This window comes from Zootermopsis nevadensis, unplaced genomic scaffold (assembly GCF_977971745.1).
Source record: "Zootermopsis nevadensis isolate Lab colony 2312 unplaced genomic scaffold, Znev_1.0 Znev_ptg000013l, whole genome shotgun sequence".
NCBI lineage: Eukaryota > Metazoa > Arthropoda > Insecta > Blattodea > Termopsidae > Zootermopsis > Zootermopsis nevadensis.
In genome coordinates, this window is record NW_028259145.1 from 14,512,711 (window position 1) to 14,533,148 (window position 20,438).

At 34.4% G+C, this 20,438-nt stretch overlaps 1 protein-coding gene and 1 long non-coding RNA gene across 7 annotated transcripts in view; one reads left to right on the forward strand and one right to left on the reverse strand.

Annotated features, from left to right (window-relative positions):
* jbug (filamin-type immunoglobulin domains fbug) overlaps positions 1–20,438 on the forward strand; it is a 73,251-nt gene that overhangs the window by 18,228 nt on the left and 34,585 nt on the right. The window contains exons 2-20 of one of the 2 annotated variants that reach the window (XM_022078558.2): positions 225–349; positions 812–942; positions 1,826–2,039; positions 2,502–2,619; positions 3,530–3,717; positions 4,058–4,213; positions 5,069–5,197; positions 5,688–5,906; positions 6,731–6,956; positions 7,258–7,377; positions 8,840–8,950; positions 9,412–9,522; positions 10,133–10,636; positions 11,733–11,852; positions 12,713–12,889; positions 13,549–13,716; positions 14,656–14,794; positions 15,664–15,743; positions 15,874–16,041. In XM_022078558.2, the coding sequence (XP_021934250.2) occupies positions 225–349; positions 812–942; positions 1,826–2,039; positions 2,502–2,619; positions 3,530–3,717; positions 4,058–4,213; positions 5,069–5,197; positions 5,688–5,906; positions 6,731–6,956; positions 7,258–7,377; positions 8,840–8,950; positions 9,412–9,522; positions 10,133–10,636; positions 11,733–11,852; positions 12,713–12,889; positions 13,549–13,716; positions 14,656–14,794; positions 15,664–15,743; positions 15,874–16,041 (3,204 nt within the window). The remainder of the gene's footprint in view (positions 1–224; positions 350–811; positions 943–1,825; positions 2,040–2,501; positions 2,620–3,529; positions 3,718–4,057; positions 4,214–5,068; positions 5,198–5,687; positions 5,907–6,730; positions 6,957–7,257; positions 7,378–8,839; positions 8,951–9,411; positions 9,523–10,132; positions 10,637–11,732; positions 11,853–12,712; positions 12,890–13,548; positions 13,717–14,655; positions 14,795–15,663; positions 15,744–15,873; positions 16,042–20,438) is intronic. The other variant, XM_022078559.2, reaches the window with a different exon arrangement.
* Positions 5,043–20,095, reverse strand: LOC110836879 (uncharacterized). Of its 5 annotated transcripts, none has more exons than XR_015535145.1 (4): positions 19,604–20,095; positions 15,255–15,352; positions 8,832–10,621; positions 5,043–6,908 (listed from the first exon to the last, which is right to left on the reverse strand). It is a non-coding gene; the product is annotated as an uncharacterized LOC110836879 (long non-coding RNA). The 5 variants fall into 5 exon arrangements; XR_015535144.1 differs by having other exon boundaries at positions 19,462–20,095; XR_015535146.1 differs by lacking the exon at positions 19,604–20,095 and adding an exon at positions 15,849–15,964.

The window sequence follows — 20,438 nt, forward strand, 5'->3', positions numbered from 1 at the left end:
CATCCCACATGATACATACGTAAAAGAATAACACGAACCTCTGAAGATGTCTGAAAAACGGATGATTCCTGTTTAATGAAAATAATATAAGATTTTAGAACATAACATGTTAAGTTATATTTGACGTTACATTGTCGATACAAAAAACACACCGTACTGATTATTTAATACAATTCGGTGAACAGACATCTGTTATGAAAGAAATTTATTTGTATTTCTTTCAGGTAATGTTGATATTGTAAATGGAAATCTCAAGTTGATCCTGGGCTTAATATGGTCATTAATTGTCCGTTACCAAATCGGAAGGTCAAAGTTTCCACCAAAGAAACTTATGCTGGCATGGCTAAAGGTATGTGCAGTTACAAACAAACAATTATTCGTTTCTAAGACATAAAATAAGTTATTGTTTCCACTCATATTATGAGATACACTAAACACTTAGAAACCACGAAATGAAGATTTTCTTATTATGTGCAATAATATCTCATCCTTGTCAGTTTATCTGCAATACAAACGGCAATGTTAGAAATATTATATATGGATTATATTTTTTAGGCTTTCATTATGTTAGGGTTCACAAACCGCTCTTGGGTGAATGGCAACTAAAGGTAGCCTATAGGCACCATGTGAATCTTTAAAAAAGTAAAACAGGAAAATAATGCACGTTGAAATACTTAAATGTGTCTATTGATTCAAGAGAAAATATTGCAAAAATGTGACCATTTATCACATAATTAAAAAATTAAACAATAAAAAAAATATTTCATATACTTAGGTAATACAAAAGTAAGTGTAGCTGATTTGTTAACAGGCTGTACTCCCAGAATGTCGTGTGAACAATTTCACAACAGACTGGAACTCTGGAGTCTACTTAAGTGCTCTGTTGGATTATTGTCATCCTGGACTCTTTCCTCACTGGAGAAGTCTAAATCCCAAGGACAGGTGAGGAACAATTTTGTTTACTTAAACATTTAGTTGGGTATAAATAAAGCTTGATGTGATCCTGTTGGTTTTATCATCCTTTAATAATAATTAAGTATGTTTACAATAAAACTACGCTGAAAGCCCTACATTTTCTAGCCTATTATCTCACTGATAGTGTAGACAATATTCTGTGCGGATGATTTCACAGCCAAGCCTACGTTTCCATTCAAGGCTTAATTGAAAAGAATGCTTAGTTTAGTACTGAAAAGATTGTAATCTTTCTTTCAGCTGTGATTCTATAAGAATCAAGCAGATTTTGTATTACAAAATATTTTACATCATGTAACATTACTTAAATAAAGTATTTATGTGAAAATTTTAAAAATTCACTTCCCTATTTTGTCCCAGATCACAGCAACACATTGTAAAGCTTTCATAACTACAACATGCTGTTTTTATTTGATGAAAGACTTTCGGGTTACAAGCCGTGTCAGGTGGCTGAATGGTTAATAAACCATATCATCTACCAGCGTTTCGAGAATGATCTCTGCTCTCATCCTCATGGCTGCTGTGTAACAAATCTGATCCTTCTGTGAGCACGCAACAAAGGATCAGATTTGTTACACAGCAGCCCTGAGGATGAGAGCAGAGATTGTTCTCGAAACGTTGGAAGAAGGTATGGTTTATTCACCATTCAGCCACCTGTTTCCTCTGTAGTCTTTACCAACACTTGCTCTTACCATTCTAGTGTCAGCTTAACAGCATGGAGTATTTATTTTTCCTAAGCTGGGATTAAATAAAGTAAAAATGTATGATGTAAATTGCTCAGATCACTTACATTTCCAGCCATTGAAGGGCATTACAACAAATACTTACATAATAATATTCTTTCTTGTTCCAGTGTTGGAAACTGTCGCACAGCTATGGAAATTGCCAGAAGAGAATTCCAGATCCCAATGGTCTTGCAGCCAGAATATTTGGCTTCTCCATTCCTGGATGAACTTTCTGGAATGACATATTTGTCATATTTTATGAAAGAAGATAGCCCAGGATTTCATGCAACTCTTCGTTGGGTCAATAATCAAATACCTGACACTCATGTCAGAAATTTCACAGTAAGCAGTCACTTGTAATGAAAACTATAGTTAAAAATGCTTGTTCAGGCCTTCAAGAAGTTTTCTGTGTTCTGATAGCTTGGCCAGAACATTTAAATAGAATTTTATCAATTATATCAAGGACACAATTTTCTCTATATGTTACACATATGAAGATACTTCTTGTAAATATGGTTAATATAAAACTTTTAGAGGCAAAAACTAAAACCTGCAGTTGTATGCTTTCTTGATAAAGCTTTATCTGTCCACATAAGTTTAATTAATTATTTAAAGATCCATTTAATATCATATTATAAATCTAAAGTGAGTTGACCTAACTAGAAAATTACATGGAGCAGAGCCCTTCTGTTAAAGTTAGTCACTCAACTAGTAAAGAAAAGTAATTTCAATTGAAATGGTTCATCATAAAATAAATTAATATTAAAAACTGATAGTGAATTCACTTGATGTAATTACTTTCAGAGAGACTGGAATGATGGAACTGTATTATGTAAACTAGTGCGCTCTTTGGGAGGACCCACACCAGGCTATGACCAGCTAACCACTGACCGCTCCAGTTGGGAGATGAATCTGAACAAAGGTACTTACGTTTTTGGGTTAGTTAGTAGTTTTAATAATTAAAAATTACTTAGGAGAAATTTTTAGTGCTCCTTTCATGCAGGTTACAAAAAGCAGAATCATTCTGGTAGATCTTTTTTTATCTTTCCTTGTTTTCAATTTTAAAAAAATTCTCATAACATATTACTAAAAAAGTGATTTTGAGCACAAAATCCTAAGTTTTGACTCAGTGGTAGATCATTTGTCTCCTGCTTCGGTTGCACCAGATTTGAATCTGACATGGGACATTAACTATTGTATCTGTTTTTTGTATCATCAGCACCACTGTGCAAGTTTCTATAGCTTAAAGTGGACCACAATGACTAGTTTCATGTTTCTTCCAGCTCAACATTTGTAGTTATATTACAGTTTCTCATTTAAAACTACAGAACCTCTGTCATCCAAAATGTAATAACCCTGCACTGTGTATACTTATTCCTTTATTAATTTAATTTAATAAAATTTTCTTTGAACAGCATATATCCCAAATTTATATATCAGAGTCACAAATCTTTGGACTAGAATATATGCTACTGCATGTCACAAAGCAGTTGGCTGGTCATCTTCAAGCAACTTAAATGCCCAGTGTCACTTTAAGTAGAACACTATCCAATAATTTAAACAACTGGTAACACTAACACTATGCAGCAGAGTACTTCTTGCAAAGATAACAATTGATACTCTAGTCAAAAAATTCCTTGCTTTTATTGCCCCCAAATATTCATTGTCATGTTTAAAAGGATCCACCACTATTCCCTACCCTGAGCCAGATGTTTGCAGTCCATATTCCCACACACTTCTTCCTTAAGACACATCTTAATATTATCCTGTCATGTAAGTAATAAGTAACCTAACATGTTATTAACATACTTTATTATTGTTCATGTTAATAGGCATCCGTGGAGGTGAAAAACTGGGTATAGAGCCTATTCTGAAGGCTAAAGACATGGCTGATAAGAATGTAGAACACTTGGGCGTTATGGCATATGCAGCCAACTTCCAATGGATTCAACCACGCCAGAAACCTGGTGATAGGTTAACTGTATCCTGTGACTCTCACACTGCAAAAGTCAACAAGCCAGTAAGTTTCTAAGTGAAATTTAATGTTGTCACAGTGACGAGTATAAAGATGGCTGTTTTCTGGTGTTATACTTATAATCCACTAGATATAGAGATGAAGAAGGCAGTAAACTCTTCTGAAACATCAGGTAATATTTACCAAACTATATGGCTCATCATCCCAGAAGACAGACATCTTGAAGTTTCTAAGTCTTAATAATCTATGATATATGACAAAAATCACGTATATGTAGGAGATACAAAAGAATAAAAAATACAGTAGTATCAGTTCTTCACATTCTCAGGTATATAAAGCATTTTTTGAGAGAATTTTTTTTGAATGCATTAACTTGTCCACACAGGTTCATTTTAAATTGGAGTACTTACCTGGTGATGTGGACACCAAGGAGGTGATGGCAGAAGTCATAGGACCATCTGGAAAAGTGGAATGTCGCCTCCAGTTGAGCAGTAATAATGGAAGAGGATCCTTCATTCCTACTGAAATTGGAATGCACAAGGTAGGAGAATAATAATATGATAACTTGATACTGAGGAATGCAAAGAGTTTTTACTGCATCTATACTCTCCAGTTCACATCACAAGCTGTTTCCTTAAATTTGATTTCAGTCCTGTTGATTGTAGTCTCTTGGGTTGTAATGCCATGTAGTCTTGGAGGCAGTTACCAACATTTTGGAGGAATATTTTGCCTCCATCTTCAGTGCAGAAGACCACAATCTAGATATTCAGTGCTGTCAAACTTCAAATCTCAATTTTAATCCTTTCTGTTTTTAAATTCTTTGATAATCATGATGAAGAGCTCTTGTCTGGATTAATGTGTGTCTTTGCCTTTGGTGCAAATGACTTGGTTGTATTAAAAAGTGAACCACCCTCATCTATATCAATGTGCAGTTCTTTGTTTCTGCTGTGTGGTATTATTTGTTTCCAAGCATACTGTATATTTAAAAGAAAACTAATAGGCCATCATGAGATAAAATTTTTACTTGTTGGATGTATAACATGCAATTTTACAACAATGAATCTACTGAGTTTTTATTTAGCATCAAATAACACTTGGTGAACTATTATATAAACAAAATAAAATTCTGCTGAAAATGGCATTTTATAACACAGCTATCCATAAACTTGCATGTTTTAAATGAATAATAACTACACAAGCTCAAAACATAATGCAAAAATGAAATAAGATTATCTTGTTGTAGCATAATATTAATCAATTCCGTAAGTGTTGCTGACATCATACATATGGGATATGGTGATATTCTGGATTATATCATCAGTAATAAAATGATAAGAATAGGTGGTAATGTGCACATATAACTATACAAAAAGAATGTAATTTTTTTTTATTTCAGCTTATAGTGTACAATGAAGGTGAACATGCCCAAGGTTGTCCAATAAACATTAGAGTGACTCCAGAGCCGACAAAGATTTCATTTCCTGGAATGGATCCTTGTGCCATTGGCTCTATTGTAGAAGTACTAGTAAGTATAAACTACTATTATCAATACTCCAACCAGCTTGCAATGGAACGTGAAACTTGAGACAAGCTGAAAGCACAATACTTTTTAAAAACACATAAAACACAAAATCACTTTATAAAGTGTTGTCAGTTCCTTCCACCTTGTCTCTGATATAGTTGCTAGGCAATCAAAATTGGTTCTTGGTAGCTGTTTATTTTATAATGTAATCATTGTGTAACACTACAACAGTAAATAATAGAAAACTGATTGATGGGCACACATATTTATGAGACTTTCTTGATAAATAAGCAGTTTTATATTATTTCAGTATATTTTATTTTGAGAAACACCTGGATTAAATACTAGCACTTTTACAATATTTCTGTGTATAAAATTACATTCCAGGCACAAGGAGTAATTTATTCAATCATGTGGTGAGAATTTTTTATTTATATAATGAAAAGTACATTTTTAATGTAATTATTTATTAAGAGTATTTTTATTCTTCTAGATTAACTCAAATGGAGCCAGCAGTAGAGAGATTGATGTGTTAGCACGTTCACCAACTGGTCGCAGACTGCCATGCCCTGTGCAAGAGACTGATGGTGTATACACTGCCACATTCCAGCCTGATGAAGCAGGAGAGTGGTCCATTGCGGTAACACATGGTGGGGAACATATCCAAGGAGGCCCTTTTACATGTTTTGTATATGATCCCAATGCTATTAAGGTAAGTCAAATGTGTTAATGTGACAGTTGGTTTCGAACTTGTTCAATGACTGCATGAAAACTGCAATTTGGTCTGATTAACATCCAGCTAAATATGTGGCTAAATGGCTGTAGTAACATGGTGCCAACAGTGACATAGCATGGTCCTCTTTACTGTCATTGTGTCTCATTTTAATCTAACAGCTATCATAAAATATAACATCTTTTGCCATGAGTGATCACTTTTTAGTATCTTTTATGAATTCTGAATTCCTGAATTTTGTAGCCCTTCAGCAAAAGTATAAGGGCTGTTGCTGCAGTCAAAATACATGATCAAGTTATATATTTCTTTTTATTAAGTTACACCGGACTACCCAAAGAATTGATATCTGTATGAGACATATCACTTACTTGATAGAAATAGATGATGCTGGTATCAGTGTAGAGAGAGTAAAAATGACATTTGTAGATACACGTGAATTTGAAACCTTACATACACAGAAATCATGATGAACACTAACACTAACACTATGTATGAAGAAATTACCAAATGTGCATTTGTGGTTGAGTATATAGAATGAGATTTCAGAGAACAGAAACACTGATCCATTCAAATAATATTCATCACCCTGATGATGGAGGCAGTATGACCTCTGAAACGTTGGTTAACATCGACCAGATTACACAGCGTAACAACCCAGAAGACAAAAATCTTCATACTCACCGCTGTGAAAACCTTAAATCTTACATAATATGTGCAGTCGTAGGTGGTATTTTTTTATATCGTTATCCTCCTATTCACCCTTCAATAACCATATTAATTATAAGTTTGTCTTGCCATTGCAGCTGAGAGGCATGGAGGGGGCCACACCAGGACAGCCCTTTAGCTTCACTGTTGATGCCTCTGGTACAGGTGGTTTGGGGGATGTGTGCGTAGACATTGTATCAGGTGGATGTTCTGTTCCACACCGAATGGAGTCTCTTGGAGGATCTCTGTACAGAGTATCACTTGTACCACAGCAAGCTGGAAAACACAGAGTCTATGTTTATTTCAATGGTGGTGATGTTAAAGGTCAATAAAATTAAATCTGTATTTTGAGAAAGTTAAAAATGTAATAATATAATAATGTATGAACTGCATGTAAAAATACACTTCATTGAAAATCAGTAAATGAAAATTATGTTTTAATTGTAGTTACTTAGCTAAGGTATTGTTTGTCTTGTACATAGGCATCATGGATTGGAGTGCAGGCTTAGGAATATGTGTAATTTTTAAGAATTGAAAATACAGACTTTTTTGTTTTGTTTCTGCAGGCAAATGCTGACATATAAGTAGTAAATATAAATATACTAAGAATGAAACTTTTTGTCAGGATCCCCATTTCCTCTCCGTGTGGGAAGTCAGCGTTCGAGGGACAAATCAGATTCTCCAACCAACAGACGGACCAGTAGTAATCACCATAAGGAATCTCGGAATCAAGATCACAGCAAAGGTACACTAGCTACAAAATCAGTATAATACTGATTAGAATAGATTATGCTTCAAAGTCACTATATATTTAAAATCAAACATACTGTAACAGTGCTTAATTAGGACAGGAGTAGACAGAGAAAAAGCATTATGGGAGAGATTGCAGATTGTGCCTGTCTTCTTGTAGATTTTTAGCATGGTGTCATTGTCCTTCAATTCATTGTTCACTGTTATGTTGGTGTGATAGTGGTGATTGTCTGTTCATAAAAGGTTTTCTTCATGTTTTAGAGGTTATAATTGTCTAAATTTGTAAATGAAGCAGCTTATTTCAAATAAAGAATTCATAATTTTCTTTCACCACTATCATATTGGAGTAGGGGATTTAAACCACTGAACTGTGGAGCTTCCAGCTGGACTTCAGCTCGAGAATAATGGTTTAGACATATGCTACTGTGGTATATGGCCATCTAGAACACACTGAAGCTGTGTTGCCCAGCTGCTAAAGGTTAAGCAGTAAACCATCTCAGCATAAATTTAACAATAGATTTTCATACTTACAGTAATATCAGAAATAAAATTCAACAAGCTGTGCATAATATTTCTTTAATGATACAAATGTTCCTAGAACTGCATGCTTTAATAACATTAAGGTCTATTTTTTACATAATCTAAAGTGGAGATATTAATATATAATGAAAGGAATCTGAAGAGCTGTATTTCCCCTTTTGATGATTAAGATAAGGTGGTAAAATTAATTACAACCAAAAATACTACTAAATAAAACACTTCACCTAATAACTGAAAAAAATTATGAAACAATTTAATCTGATGTACTGGCTAGTATTTTTTTCTTTCCTGTACATTAATTTGCTATTTTATACATCAATACACATATTTCTATGGCAAAAATTAAATATGAAATTCCAAAAACATTTCCACTAAATTCACTATGGTGTTTCAGACTTGTGTTTTAGAGATGGTATGATAACATAATTACCCCTAATCTAAGCACCATACATTACAGGGTATAGGGGCAAGAAGGCAACAGCATATACCTTCATAGTCTCTACAAATAAATGGAATTGAGTTATCAGCTTCATGTTTGTTTACCTCCAGGGACAGAGATTCTGATACTAGTTAGAAATTATACAAGAACATGAAAAACTGTGTCATCTTTGTTATAACTTGCTCTCATTTTGTTTGAGCTCATTAGTAATAATCTGACATCACTGTAATATTGTCATATGTATATAGGCACTAAAACTTCAATTGTATTGTAGATTGTAGTTTTATGTCTTTGTTTTTGCTTACATTCTGACATATAACCAAACTAATTATAGCATAAATGGTAGGAATTCAGTGAATATAACAATCTTTATATCTTTGTACAAAACTAAAGTTCTTGCTAACCTTCCATCTTTTATAGATTTTACTAATTTGGTCACACCTCATATTAACTATAATAACCTTTATAACCTGGTTAGCTGGAACTCAGTACACATCCAGTTTTGGGTCTCACTCAAGGCATCAAATGGCTTCAGAAGACTCATACTGGAAGAGAAGAATGCCTGGAGTAACACTTCATGTTGTATCAGGTATGCTAATAAACACTTTCTAACTCTAAGGATAGTGCCAATTTATATGTGTTTGCTACAAAGCCTGTTAACAACTGTGGGTAAATATTTACATAAACAATATAAAGAACACTAAGCAAAGTTATGTCACATAGCAGTAATTTAATGCATTCTACTTGAGTTGTTAATATTCTACATACATTCACCAGTAACACCACTTTGACTTGCTGAGCTGCATACATGAGGTAAAATACATCATATAACTTTTATCTTTAAGGTTAATAAACAGGTACCTTAAAAAACTTTCCTGATTTTATGCCACAGTCAGTACTGTCCTTTTGTCTCTTTTAATGGAAGAAGTTCCAATAAAATATTAGGGTCCAAATATTAAATGTGTAATTTTTTGTTGTACTGTGGAGATTCTTATAGCTCAGAATGACAGTACCTGATAAGTCAGTATTTTAAATTCTGTCATGTTTCAGATGGACGGGAGAACAGTCATTCCCCACAGATTAGTTCTCCAGCACCGCATGTCAAGGTCACACCACCCACACCAACTGTTCGTCCAAATATTAATAACTATTTTACTGAAGGTTAGTTTTACATGGCTCTGATTGCCTACAAAGCAAATTGCCTATATGTTGCAAATAGTAACTACTTAATCTGTGCATGTTTTCACGGCTGCTTTTCACATTACTAATAATCAATTGAAATAAATTTTAATATAATATTTTAGAAAAAAATGTAATTAATATCTTGAAAGATTTGGACTTGAAGTTTATTTTTTAAGATTCTTTGAACCAAGTTATGAGACTGTCTTCAGTTAAAATCATGGTGATGATATGAAACTCTGAGATTGTATCCAACAAATTTAATAAAGTAAGAAATTGTTCCCAACTACGATGATGACGACAACCACAACACAATAACAACAAAAATTTCTGTAACATATTTACAGTTACAAGTAATATTAAAAAATGTGACCAGAGTGGAATTCAGTCATGTATACATGAGCCCAGCATGCTGACCCATACACTAAATTACATTCTATTATTGGATTAGAAACTTGAAATATCTAAATTTAACATTAATTACACAAGATTTGTATGACTAGAACTCTGTGCAACAAGAAAGTTGAATTTGCATGTTCATTGTTGTTGGTAACAAGAATATTGCTTGAAACCTTTGTTTGATTTCTTACAGAAAGGAGTCACTCATCTATAGACCAGCGCCTAAACCACATGAACATCACAGAAGATCGAATTGGCTCCCCGTCCTGTGGTCTTACCAATGGTCGTGGGCCTAGTCCTATCATGAGCAACAGTTCTCCAAGTCCAGTTAACAGTCCACTGTACCGTGACAGTCCTGTTCACAGTAATCGTTTTAGTCCAATTTACAAACCAAATGTCAGCCCAACTTTCAGATTGCCTTCAAGTCCATCCCAGAGCCCAACAGGATTCAAAACCAGTTCAAGTCCATTGTTGAATAGTTCAAGTGCTTACAAATCCTCACCAAGTCCAGCTCATAGTCCACTGACCTTTAAACATTCACCAAGCCCAGCACATAGTCCAGCATTTCAACAAAATGATGGGAATCACTTTGAAAGCACCAGCAGATATTTTGAAAGTAGCAGATTGAGAAGAAGTTCAGTGGATGTTCTAGATGAAGAGAAAGGAGGTGCAGTGGATACCTCTTCAAACGTCAGAGGTAAGACATGAAAGCAGAGAAAATACCATATTTATTTAAATACTATATATATATATATATATATATATATATATATACACACACATACATACACAAACACACACACATACATATATATATATATATACATACATATACACACACACACACACATTTCCTCATGGACAGAGACATTCTCCAAAATCATGGATACAAACTTCATTTTCACATGACTGATTGCCTAAGAAGACTTCATCACTTTATGCTTCATTGGTATTAATATATTTTCATAAATTTACAGAATGTAACAATGAAAGCTTAAATATATCATGCATATTCAGCTTGTCTTTAAAATGTGCAACATTTTTAAAATCAATAATTTCACAAAACAAATTTGTCTAAAAGAACATGGATCATGTCAGAATCAATATATCAGAATTGTGTATTACACAGGTTCTCAACCAGTGACCTGCTGAAGTGACTTGCGTGGCCAGAGCATATTTTTGTTTTATTGTGTATGGTGTAATACATTTGCCTGATATTGTAAAAACATGTCTTGTCAATGATGTCAGTATTTGGCTGTACCTACAGTTGTGAGAATGTGTTCAGTTCAATAAAGAATGTCAAATCAAGAACTAGGACATGTCTTACAGATGAACATTTGGAGGGATGCATGCATCACTCAAACAGAAACTTAATCTAATACTGAAATTCACTCAAGAAAAAGCAGTTGTGCTTAGTAATAAATGTATGCACTATTAGATAACTAAGAGATAGTGATGTAATGGTAAAATCCATAATTAAGCCTTGAAGATAACACAAATTATTTCCAAACCAACAGGAATGTTGGGCACCTCACCTAAACTTACTTGTATCCCACTACACTCATTGCATTACTAGCAATGATAAACTGTTTTAACATGATACTTCTTTGCTTAAAATAAAATTAAAACTTTACTTAATTGTTATTGCATATAACAAATTACATAGAATTTTATTTATTTTTGCTTTTTATAAATATTATTAGCGGTAATGGTTGATGATATCTACAAAAGTTCCATAAATAATACTTTTAACAAATGCTCATACAGAAAGCTGATACTTTGTTTTATTCTAGTTTCTGCAATGCTAGGAAGCTCTAATAATCTGAGAGCTGATTCCTGGGACGCAATTGCCAAAACTAAGTCACTTCTGTCTTATGGGAGCCTGGAGTCTTTGGCAAACCTTACAGCAAAAAGTGAGTAGACAAATAACGAGTTTAGTATATGAGTTTCAAGACAAATTTAACATTTTTAATAACTGTCCTAATAGAAGAGTTCCATAATGATAAACCATAACTGAATAATGAATGCTATAATAAGACATACTAACAAAAGCAGCTGTTCTTTGCCTAGTTTTCTCTTAAAATAAACTGCACTATAATAATGAAATTAATATTTATTATAAGTTTTATGAATACATGAGGGTGGGTCAATAAAATCCTGTCCAGAGCTGATTACATGAATCTATTGAGCTCACTCAAATGAAGTCACTGCATGCCACTGAATCACCAAATCCAAAGGCTACTGCTAGAAAAAGTCATGAACAGCTTATTTCACTTCAGCAGCAGAGTCCTTGGTGACCAAAGAAAACAGCCAACACAACATTTTTGGCAGATACTTGAGCCTTGAATTTTTAAAGTGCAGGTCACTGAAACTTTCTTGTTTCATGCTTGTTCTCTTCAATTTTGTAGCCAAAAGCTGAATCACAGTATGCAGATCTTGCTTGGAAGGATGTGGAATGTAATAAATCATATTTTTTTAGACTGCCACATGTCACTCAATTGAACAGTTGCACTTACAATTATAATGCAACTGACTGATGTCTTGTAATACAATTATAATGGAATCATAAGATTGTGCGACTATTGAACCACTCTCATACATTCCCAATGACTAATTTTCTGTTATTTGTTGATATGGCACTGTATAGTGTTTGCCTTTGCAATATAAAACTGTTTATGCCTATCTGGCAACCGGGAAAATGACTGAAAGGATCAGAGGGAGAAATGGACAACAGTGTATGAAAGAGTTTATATAGCAGACTGCTTGGTTTCAGAATTGTCACATGACCAGTCAACAGTGCATCAACTTAACACAAATACCACTACTACATCCATGAATGAGGTAGATACAACCCACTCTTGGTTCAGAGGTAGCTCCCCAGCACCAGGTGGGAGTCACCAGTATAGTAATGTTATTAATCAGCGGAACAATGGAGGCCTACTCATCATAGGTACATGCAAAACTTAGTTATATTTTCTTGAACTAGTTTTTAAAATATGTTCCCTTGTTGACTGTAATTTCAAGGTGATATCATAGTTCTTTAATTTCCTCTCTTCAGGGAGCGTTGTCTTTAAATGCTATCTGCTGTGTGAATAAAAAGATGCAAAATGTGTCAAGGGTTGGGTGTACATTCAGGTAAAACAGTCTGTTAGATAACCAGTTGCCTGGATTAAAAGATTATGATTTTGCTTTTTATATAAAATTTGGTTTGACAGAGAACTAAGTTGCCACTCAACTAACATATTACTGCTTACTGTCACAACACAAGAGACTTGTGTCAAATGGTTATCTTACCTGATACTTTGATAGAAAGTTAGGTTAAAAATTCTAAGCAAAGGTAGTCCAAAAAGTACAAGAAGTTTGTTCTGGACACACTTTCCCATAAATTAATGACAAATGCACTGACATCTTTGTCAAATAAGAGATGAAGAACCTAGACTTATAAAACTGTCAGATAAAAGGATCTGCAAATCAAGAACAAAATTTTTATAGAGGACAATTTTGAATCACCTTATCAAACATAATAAAAAGTGTATATGTAAACAATAGAGTAAAATTTCCACTCCTTCCTACTTTTATCGTCATTACTTGATACTGATTCCCCAACAGGATCAAGAAACTCGCCAACAGAGAGTCGAACTGGAAATGGGGCAGGATCTGTGCCTGCAACAGTAACAGGAGATGCACTTAAGCTGGTGCCTGTCAATCGCCAGGCCTCCATCAACATTGATCTGCCAAACACTGCTGACTTAAATGAGCTTACAGTCAGTGTGACAGGTGTGTATAGTGAGAAAAATAATGTGAACATACCAGTTCAGACTTATTGATGCAATTTCTGAGTTTCCATGCAATCCTGAACTGGAGACTAGAAAAATCTACAGAGTACATAATCAAAACTAGAACAGTCTCATAAAATCTTCAGTTTCTTTGAATTTATGGGTATTAACATTAACAATTTGACAAGGGAAGAGTGTGTGATGTTTCCGCAGATAACAGCAAAACGTTTTTGCTTACCCTGGTATTATGAAAATAAAATGAACTGATGTAATAAAATTTCTTATTTATTATGACAGTCTTATGAATACATATTCCTGTTGTCCATTACGAAAGTAAGCAAAAGTATTCATAAACTACACTGAAATCATATTGATAGTTTATTATAACAGTTTCATGAACACGTATTCTCATTGGTCATTGTTCTATTACCTTGCAACTGTATATTTCCATGGAACAAAAAGAGAAGTATCAGAAGTATTTGAAAATTGTACTCAATGAAATTGTCGTGATTATATATTCCTGTTGACCAATTTTCTATTATTGATCACTCTGTAGTGTCATAGTGATCACTTGATGCCTTGAAAAGTTGCCAAGCAATGAAACAGTAGTTAGAGTTATTTTTCAAGAACCCAGTAGTTGCTCAGCTGATAAAGAAATTCCCTACCTTTCGTGGAATCCAAACGTTTGTTATCATGTTCACAGGAGTACTCCATTTGCCCCTGTCCTAAACCAGTTGAATCCAGTCCACACACACACACACACATGCACACTCACACCTTATTTCTTTTGCATCCATTTTAATATTAATCTCCCATCTATACCTACTTCTTCTAGGTGATCTCTTCCCTTCTCTCATAGAAATATACAATTAAAATGAAACTCAAACAGATTTTTATCATAATACCTACTTTAACCTGTATTTTGAACCTCTGTTTTCAGCTCCATCACATAGAAGTTTGCCTGTGAAACTCTTCCAGAACAGAGATCATGTTTCAGCTAATTTCACAGCTACTGAGATTGGTGAACATATAATTGACATTAGAGTCAGAGATCAGAAGGTTATTGGTACACCTTTCAGGTAAGAAAATTCTCCCACTCCATACTAATATCATTAAAAAAGTGCTCTTATAAAATTAAAATCTGTGAAATGAGATCTATTAGGAACTATGCAGTACCAGATGTTATCAGTAATATTATTCTGCATGCGAGTAGTTAGAATCATATGACTGCTTACTCTTTATATTTGGCTTCTCTCTAGGCACTCCAGCAAATATTACACCCTAAAATAAGACACAGTTGATCCCTTTACTGATTGGTGCACTGTTATAGAAAATGAAATGTTTGACCAAACATATGAGCCATCTAACTCAATCAGGGTAACTGGCTGAACAGGGTTTGATTCTTGGCAGAAGCAGGTATTTTCCTTTCTGTCATCTGATCCAGACCTGATATGGTTTTTAGTAAGCCTTTTATCCAATGGGTAATGAGGGGTCTTTCCCTGGGGGTAAAATTGGCAGAGCCTGAAACTACCCACTCACCTTTGTCTACTGCTGAGAGTAAGCTTATGTGGAACTTCTCCATCACTTCCCCATGTATTCTAATGGTATGATGCTTAAGCAAGTGGCAACTGCATCTTCTGTACCAAGAAAAATAAAAAGGATCTTCATCTGATAGTTAAAATTTATTCTAAGAGCTGGAGTGCTGGTAGGTTCAATCAGGGAGGCAACATTTTTTATACACTTTTAATCCAATTTTGCAGACAACAATTTACTGCTCTCCTAGATTTAAGAAAGAATTTCCAATATCTCTTAAATACATGTATGGAAGAAACTACTTGTACAATGTTTTAACACATATTTTATGAATTTTTAAAACTCCATTTTGTGTATTTCACTACTTGAATTTATTGTAGACTATTCAGTGCACAAATTTATATTGAAATTTCAGGACTCATGCTTACAATGCTAAAGCAATCCAAGTTGGACACATCCCCAATGGTGTCCTGGGACAGCCTGTAGAATTTGAAAGTAAGTTTTTGAAGGAAGATAGCTGTTTTTTAATAGAAGAAGTATTTGCTACATGAGAGCAGGGTTTCATTTTTATGTTGTTATTAGTATAAATCTCTTTTTCACCTTTATTATTTGTCTGTTTTGACAGTTGATGGTTCTGGTGCTGGTTCTGGAAATTTAGAAATCTTGGTCAATGGAGGTCATGTGACTAGTTTTGTACGTAATCTTGGCAACCAAAGGTTTCTTGCTTCATTTGTTCCACATGAAGCTCTAAGCCATCTAGTGGAAATGAAATTCAATGGGGAAACTGTGCCTGGTAAGTTCAGAATTTGTAGGATATTTTCACAACAACATTTAGAACATATTAAAGTGGAAATGCTTGCTACCATTCAGTCCTCTCTTATATCTAAAAACATGATGATAGCTAGCAGTGCCTTATATGACACAAGGACTAGCACAGAGACAGTGTTGTTTCATCAGTTGTGTTACTACACAGTGTCTCCATTATTGTTTATCTTTCACACCTTTCACTGCATGTACAATTGACATATAATGGTCAAGCATGACCACTGCCAAAGTAATTATTCTCTGTCTGTACTATTACACAAAATAATATGCTTATTTAATGTGTGCAAATGGATTTTTGAACTTCTTAAGATTTGAGGCACATAATGGTGAAACAATCTTACATATTGCTTAAAAGAAAAATGGTAGTAATACTTTTCTTCACTCAGTTTCAGTATTTAAAATTTGTTTATAAAATGTCATCTGCTAAATGATGTCATAAGAAATTTACTTGGTGAAAGGTTCAAGTCCAGATTTTTGTGGTTCTTTAATTAGCAACTTTCAAAAAGTGCAATGTGTTCACATATAATCATACATGATACAATCATCAGCTCTTTATCACAGAGTTTGAAAGCAGTTTTCACTTAAGACTAGACACTGCATTCTGCTGTGATACATTTAAAATACCACTTTTCTCTATGGCCATGGTCCAAAAATTTGTGTGCCAATTATACTTCTGGAATGGGATTATTTCCTATTCACTGTCTTGTCGTGTTATAAAGGAATGTTGAACACATGTCTATCTCATGTATTGATTTCAATAACAGTAAGTTATCCAATCTCACTACTGTATTGGTCTAAGTATGACAGCTGTTTTGATCAGCAAGATTGTTAGAATACTAAAATCTAGAAGGCTGCAATGAACTGGGCAGGAAGCATGGAGATAAGGTATGGCTACTTACAGAATTCAGTATGGAAACCAGAACCATAAAAATAGCTAAAGGGAAACAGTTTGAAAGGATACGATCTAGGCAAAAATGGCCCAGGATTGTGCCCAGTTGCAAGTTTTCGTATATATTGCAACACGGTCTCTTAAACACAAGATGCTTGCAAGCATTTATGGTATATTTTTGCGTAAGGGTCTACCGATTTGTATGGGAAAGAAAACGACACATGTCAATATTTTTCTAAAATGGCAATTTTTATGAAATACCATTCTTTAAGTACAGACCCATGAACGTGTATGAAAACAACACATATCCCATTCACATCTAGCTTGTTATTCTTCATCACTGGGTATAAACATGTAAAATAAATAACCATAAAACAATAAATCATATTTTGATTATGAAGGACAAGCTAAGGAAGGACCCAACAAAATATGTTCCTTATTACTGTATTAAATAACTAACGATGTATCTGAAACTGTCAAGGAACTCCATATTATTTCTCATAGCTGTCTTGGCTAAAACATTGTCAGATTTCATATAACATTAACTGTTAATGGAATATTCAAAAGAATCTTTCAATACATTCCTATAGATTATGCTCTGTGATAGGGGCTTAGGATTTTCTTAAAAAATTTCTTCATAAAATAAATAGGGTGTATACATCAGAAGAATATAGCAAGTTCTACCCTCTGAATTTAACAGGGTTATTGTTGTTTGTTTTTGTTCAGTTTTGAGTATTTTCACTTGCATATAAGAAGATGAAACAGTGTAAGTAATGCATGGTAAGATGAATAGGTCTACCTTATTTCCTGTTAGAACCCAGGGGGAACTCATTTGTTTATGGAAAGAATTTGGTGATTCTAGTGTGTCTGATCCTGCAAGTGCCATTGTTTAGTTACCTTGAAGATTGCTGTCTTCTGGGTTGTTGCGTAATGTAGTCTGGTAGATGTTTACCGACGTTTCAGAGGTCCTTGCTGCCTCCATCATCACCCTGATGATGGAAGCAACAAAACGTTGCTAGCATCTACCAGACTACATGGCGCAACAGCCCAGAAGACAGCAATCTTCAAACTCACCACCTGTTTAGTTACCTTGTACTGTTATAAAGTATAATTAAAAGTTACTGGTGAGTGCAGTATTTTAAATATGAAACCTGGAGTTACTAGTATAGAATAAAGAGTAGTGTAAAGTATGTATTGTAATACTTTTTTATAAAATTACATTAGTGAAACAGAAAATGTCAACCAAAACAGAGTGGCATAGGTGTATGGATTGCACCCCGTTTATGTTTAAAATTATCGGTACTAATGTTATGGCCTTCTTCAGAGTAAATACTGCCCATCACATGTGCAAGTAAATTGTAATGGTGATTTATAAGACTCATTAAATCATTTGAATATTGTTACGTTCTTTGAGCACAAAGTAAAGTATGTATTGTAATACTTTTTTATAAAATTACATTAGTGAAACAGAAAATGTCAACCAAAACAGAGTGGCATAGGTGTATGGATTGCACCCCGTTTATGTTTAAAATTATCGGTACTAATGTTATGGCCTTCTTCAGAGTAAATACTGCCCATCACATGTGCAAGTAAATTGTAATGGTGATTTATAAGACTCATTAAATCATTTGAATATTGTTACGTTCTTTGAGCACAAAGTTCTATAAAAACTTTCACTACAACTGCAAATCTTTTGTGATTCAGACACAAGAGATATGTGGTGTACGGTTGACATGAGGATTGTCCGTAACGCACTTTTCCGGTCATTGATCTCACAAGCTGAAGAAACTGTCTGGAGTGATGTTCACATTAGCCTACTGACCCCCTTATTACAAGGTCGACTGCAACAATCACATTTCTGGAACGGTATATTAGTGAGATTTGTTATTTTTAAAAGCAAAAGAACTGTTATTATTTCTGCTCACCCAATACCCGGATAATGCTGAACACAATGCAACAGATTTAACAAACACTGATTGTTTCACTGCAAATTAATTTTTTAATTATTTTTGTTATACAAATTTACGTTTTTAACTTCAACAGTGTCCAAATTCTGTACACTGGCAGTCTCTGAAAGCCGTGTCGTGAAGTTCTAATTGTTTATATAATTTGAGGACAGATCTTGAAGTATCTTCGCATACATAGAAAACGAACCGCCGAAATAGAAACACAAATTATTTTTCAAACTGTTATGTATCACGATGTCCTACTTTGTGGCAGACAAGGTATTTCTTTCGCGTTGCCAGGAAGAAGTACCTCGGGGACGACTGGCGAGACATGAACATCAGAACAGAACATGGCATCGCTAAACTTGTTTCGCATGATTAGGGCCTTACATATAGTGATCTGGAGACTACTGGGAAGAGGAAAGCATGTTCGTTCCAAAGATTGGCTGTTTTGTTCCGGTTTCTTTATTCTTTTCTACCTCTTTTCTTCTTGACTCACGCGAAGAAGTTTCGATTAGTAACGGAACTAATTTTTTTTGTACGGAATACTCACCTTATCAACAATATATATCCAACAGTTTTAGTGTATCCTCATCGTTTTTCCAAGCAGACGGTGGTACTTTCAATGCTGTAGTCCATTGTGCTGACTGAAACTTTCTAATGTGACTGTACCTGGTGCTTCTCTCTCTACCTACCTGTGGCCTCGATCACCAACACACCGCGGTTGCCGTATCTCTCAAACGTCTTGGACATTTTGTAGTTTCTAGTTGTTAGTTGTGCTTGAAGTTGCTGGAATGTGAAGTGTCTGGCTACAATGCCTTGCCTGACGTCACGAACATATTCTGAGACTACTGGAATCACTGCTGTCGTGGGGTTTCATTCTTGTGACTAGGTGTGTGTTGGTGATGTTGGAAGCGCATGGTATTCTTGGGTTCTGTCAGGTGAAATATTTATCAGCATTTTGTGCGCAGCCGAAGTTATAAAGAGGTAGGCGGTATTTTGTTCCGGTTTCTGTTGTATTAGTAGAGGAGGTAATTGTTAATACTGTATGTACGGTGGAATGTCACTGTTTGGATATTCTAAAACTTGATCCCGTTCCGTATGGTCACAATTAATATGTGTGTGTGTGTGTGTGTGTATATATATATATATATATATATATATATATATATATATATATATATATAGGTCGCAATATGTGAGTACGTCACTTAGGTCCGTTAGTATGGTAGTCTCATACGGGGGTGTAACCAATGTACAGGCATTCCAAAAATGGCACAGACTGCAGTGACGTACAATTACAGTATGAGTTTCCTTATAAGCTGAAGATACCATATTTTCAATTTGAAGCAGATTTAATTTTGTTAATGTAGTAGCAGTCATTTCACATTATGTAATTATGTGATTAGGGTAACCTGATTTTGAACTAAATGAGTTCAGGGCAAATTTATAGTCACGCAAATCCAAATACTATTCGAACATTAATAATGAAATGTGGATTAACACGAAAGGCTTGAGGATTTTTATGCA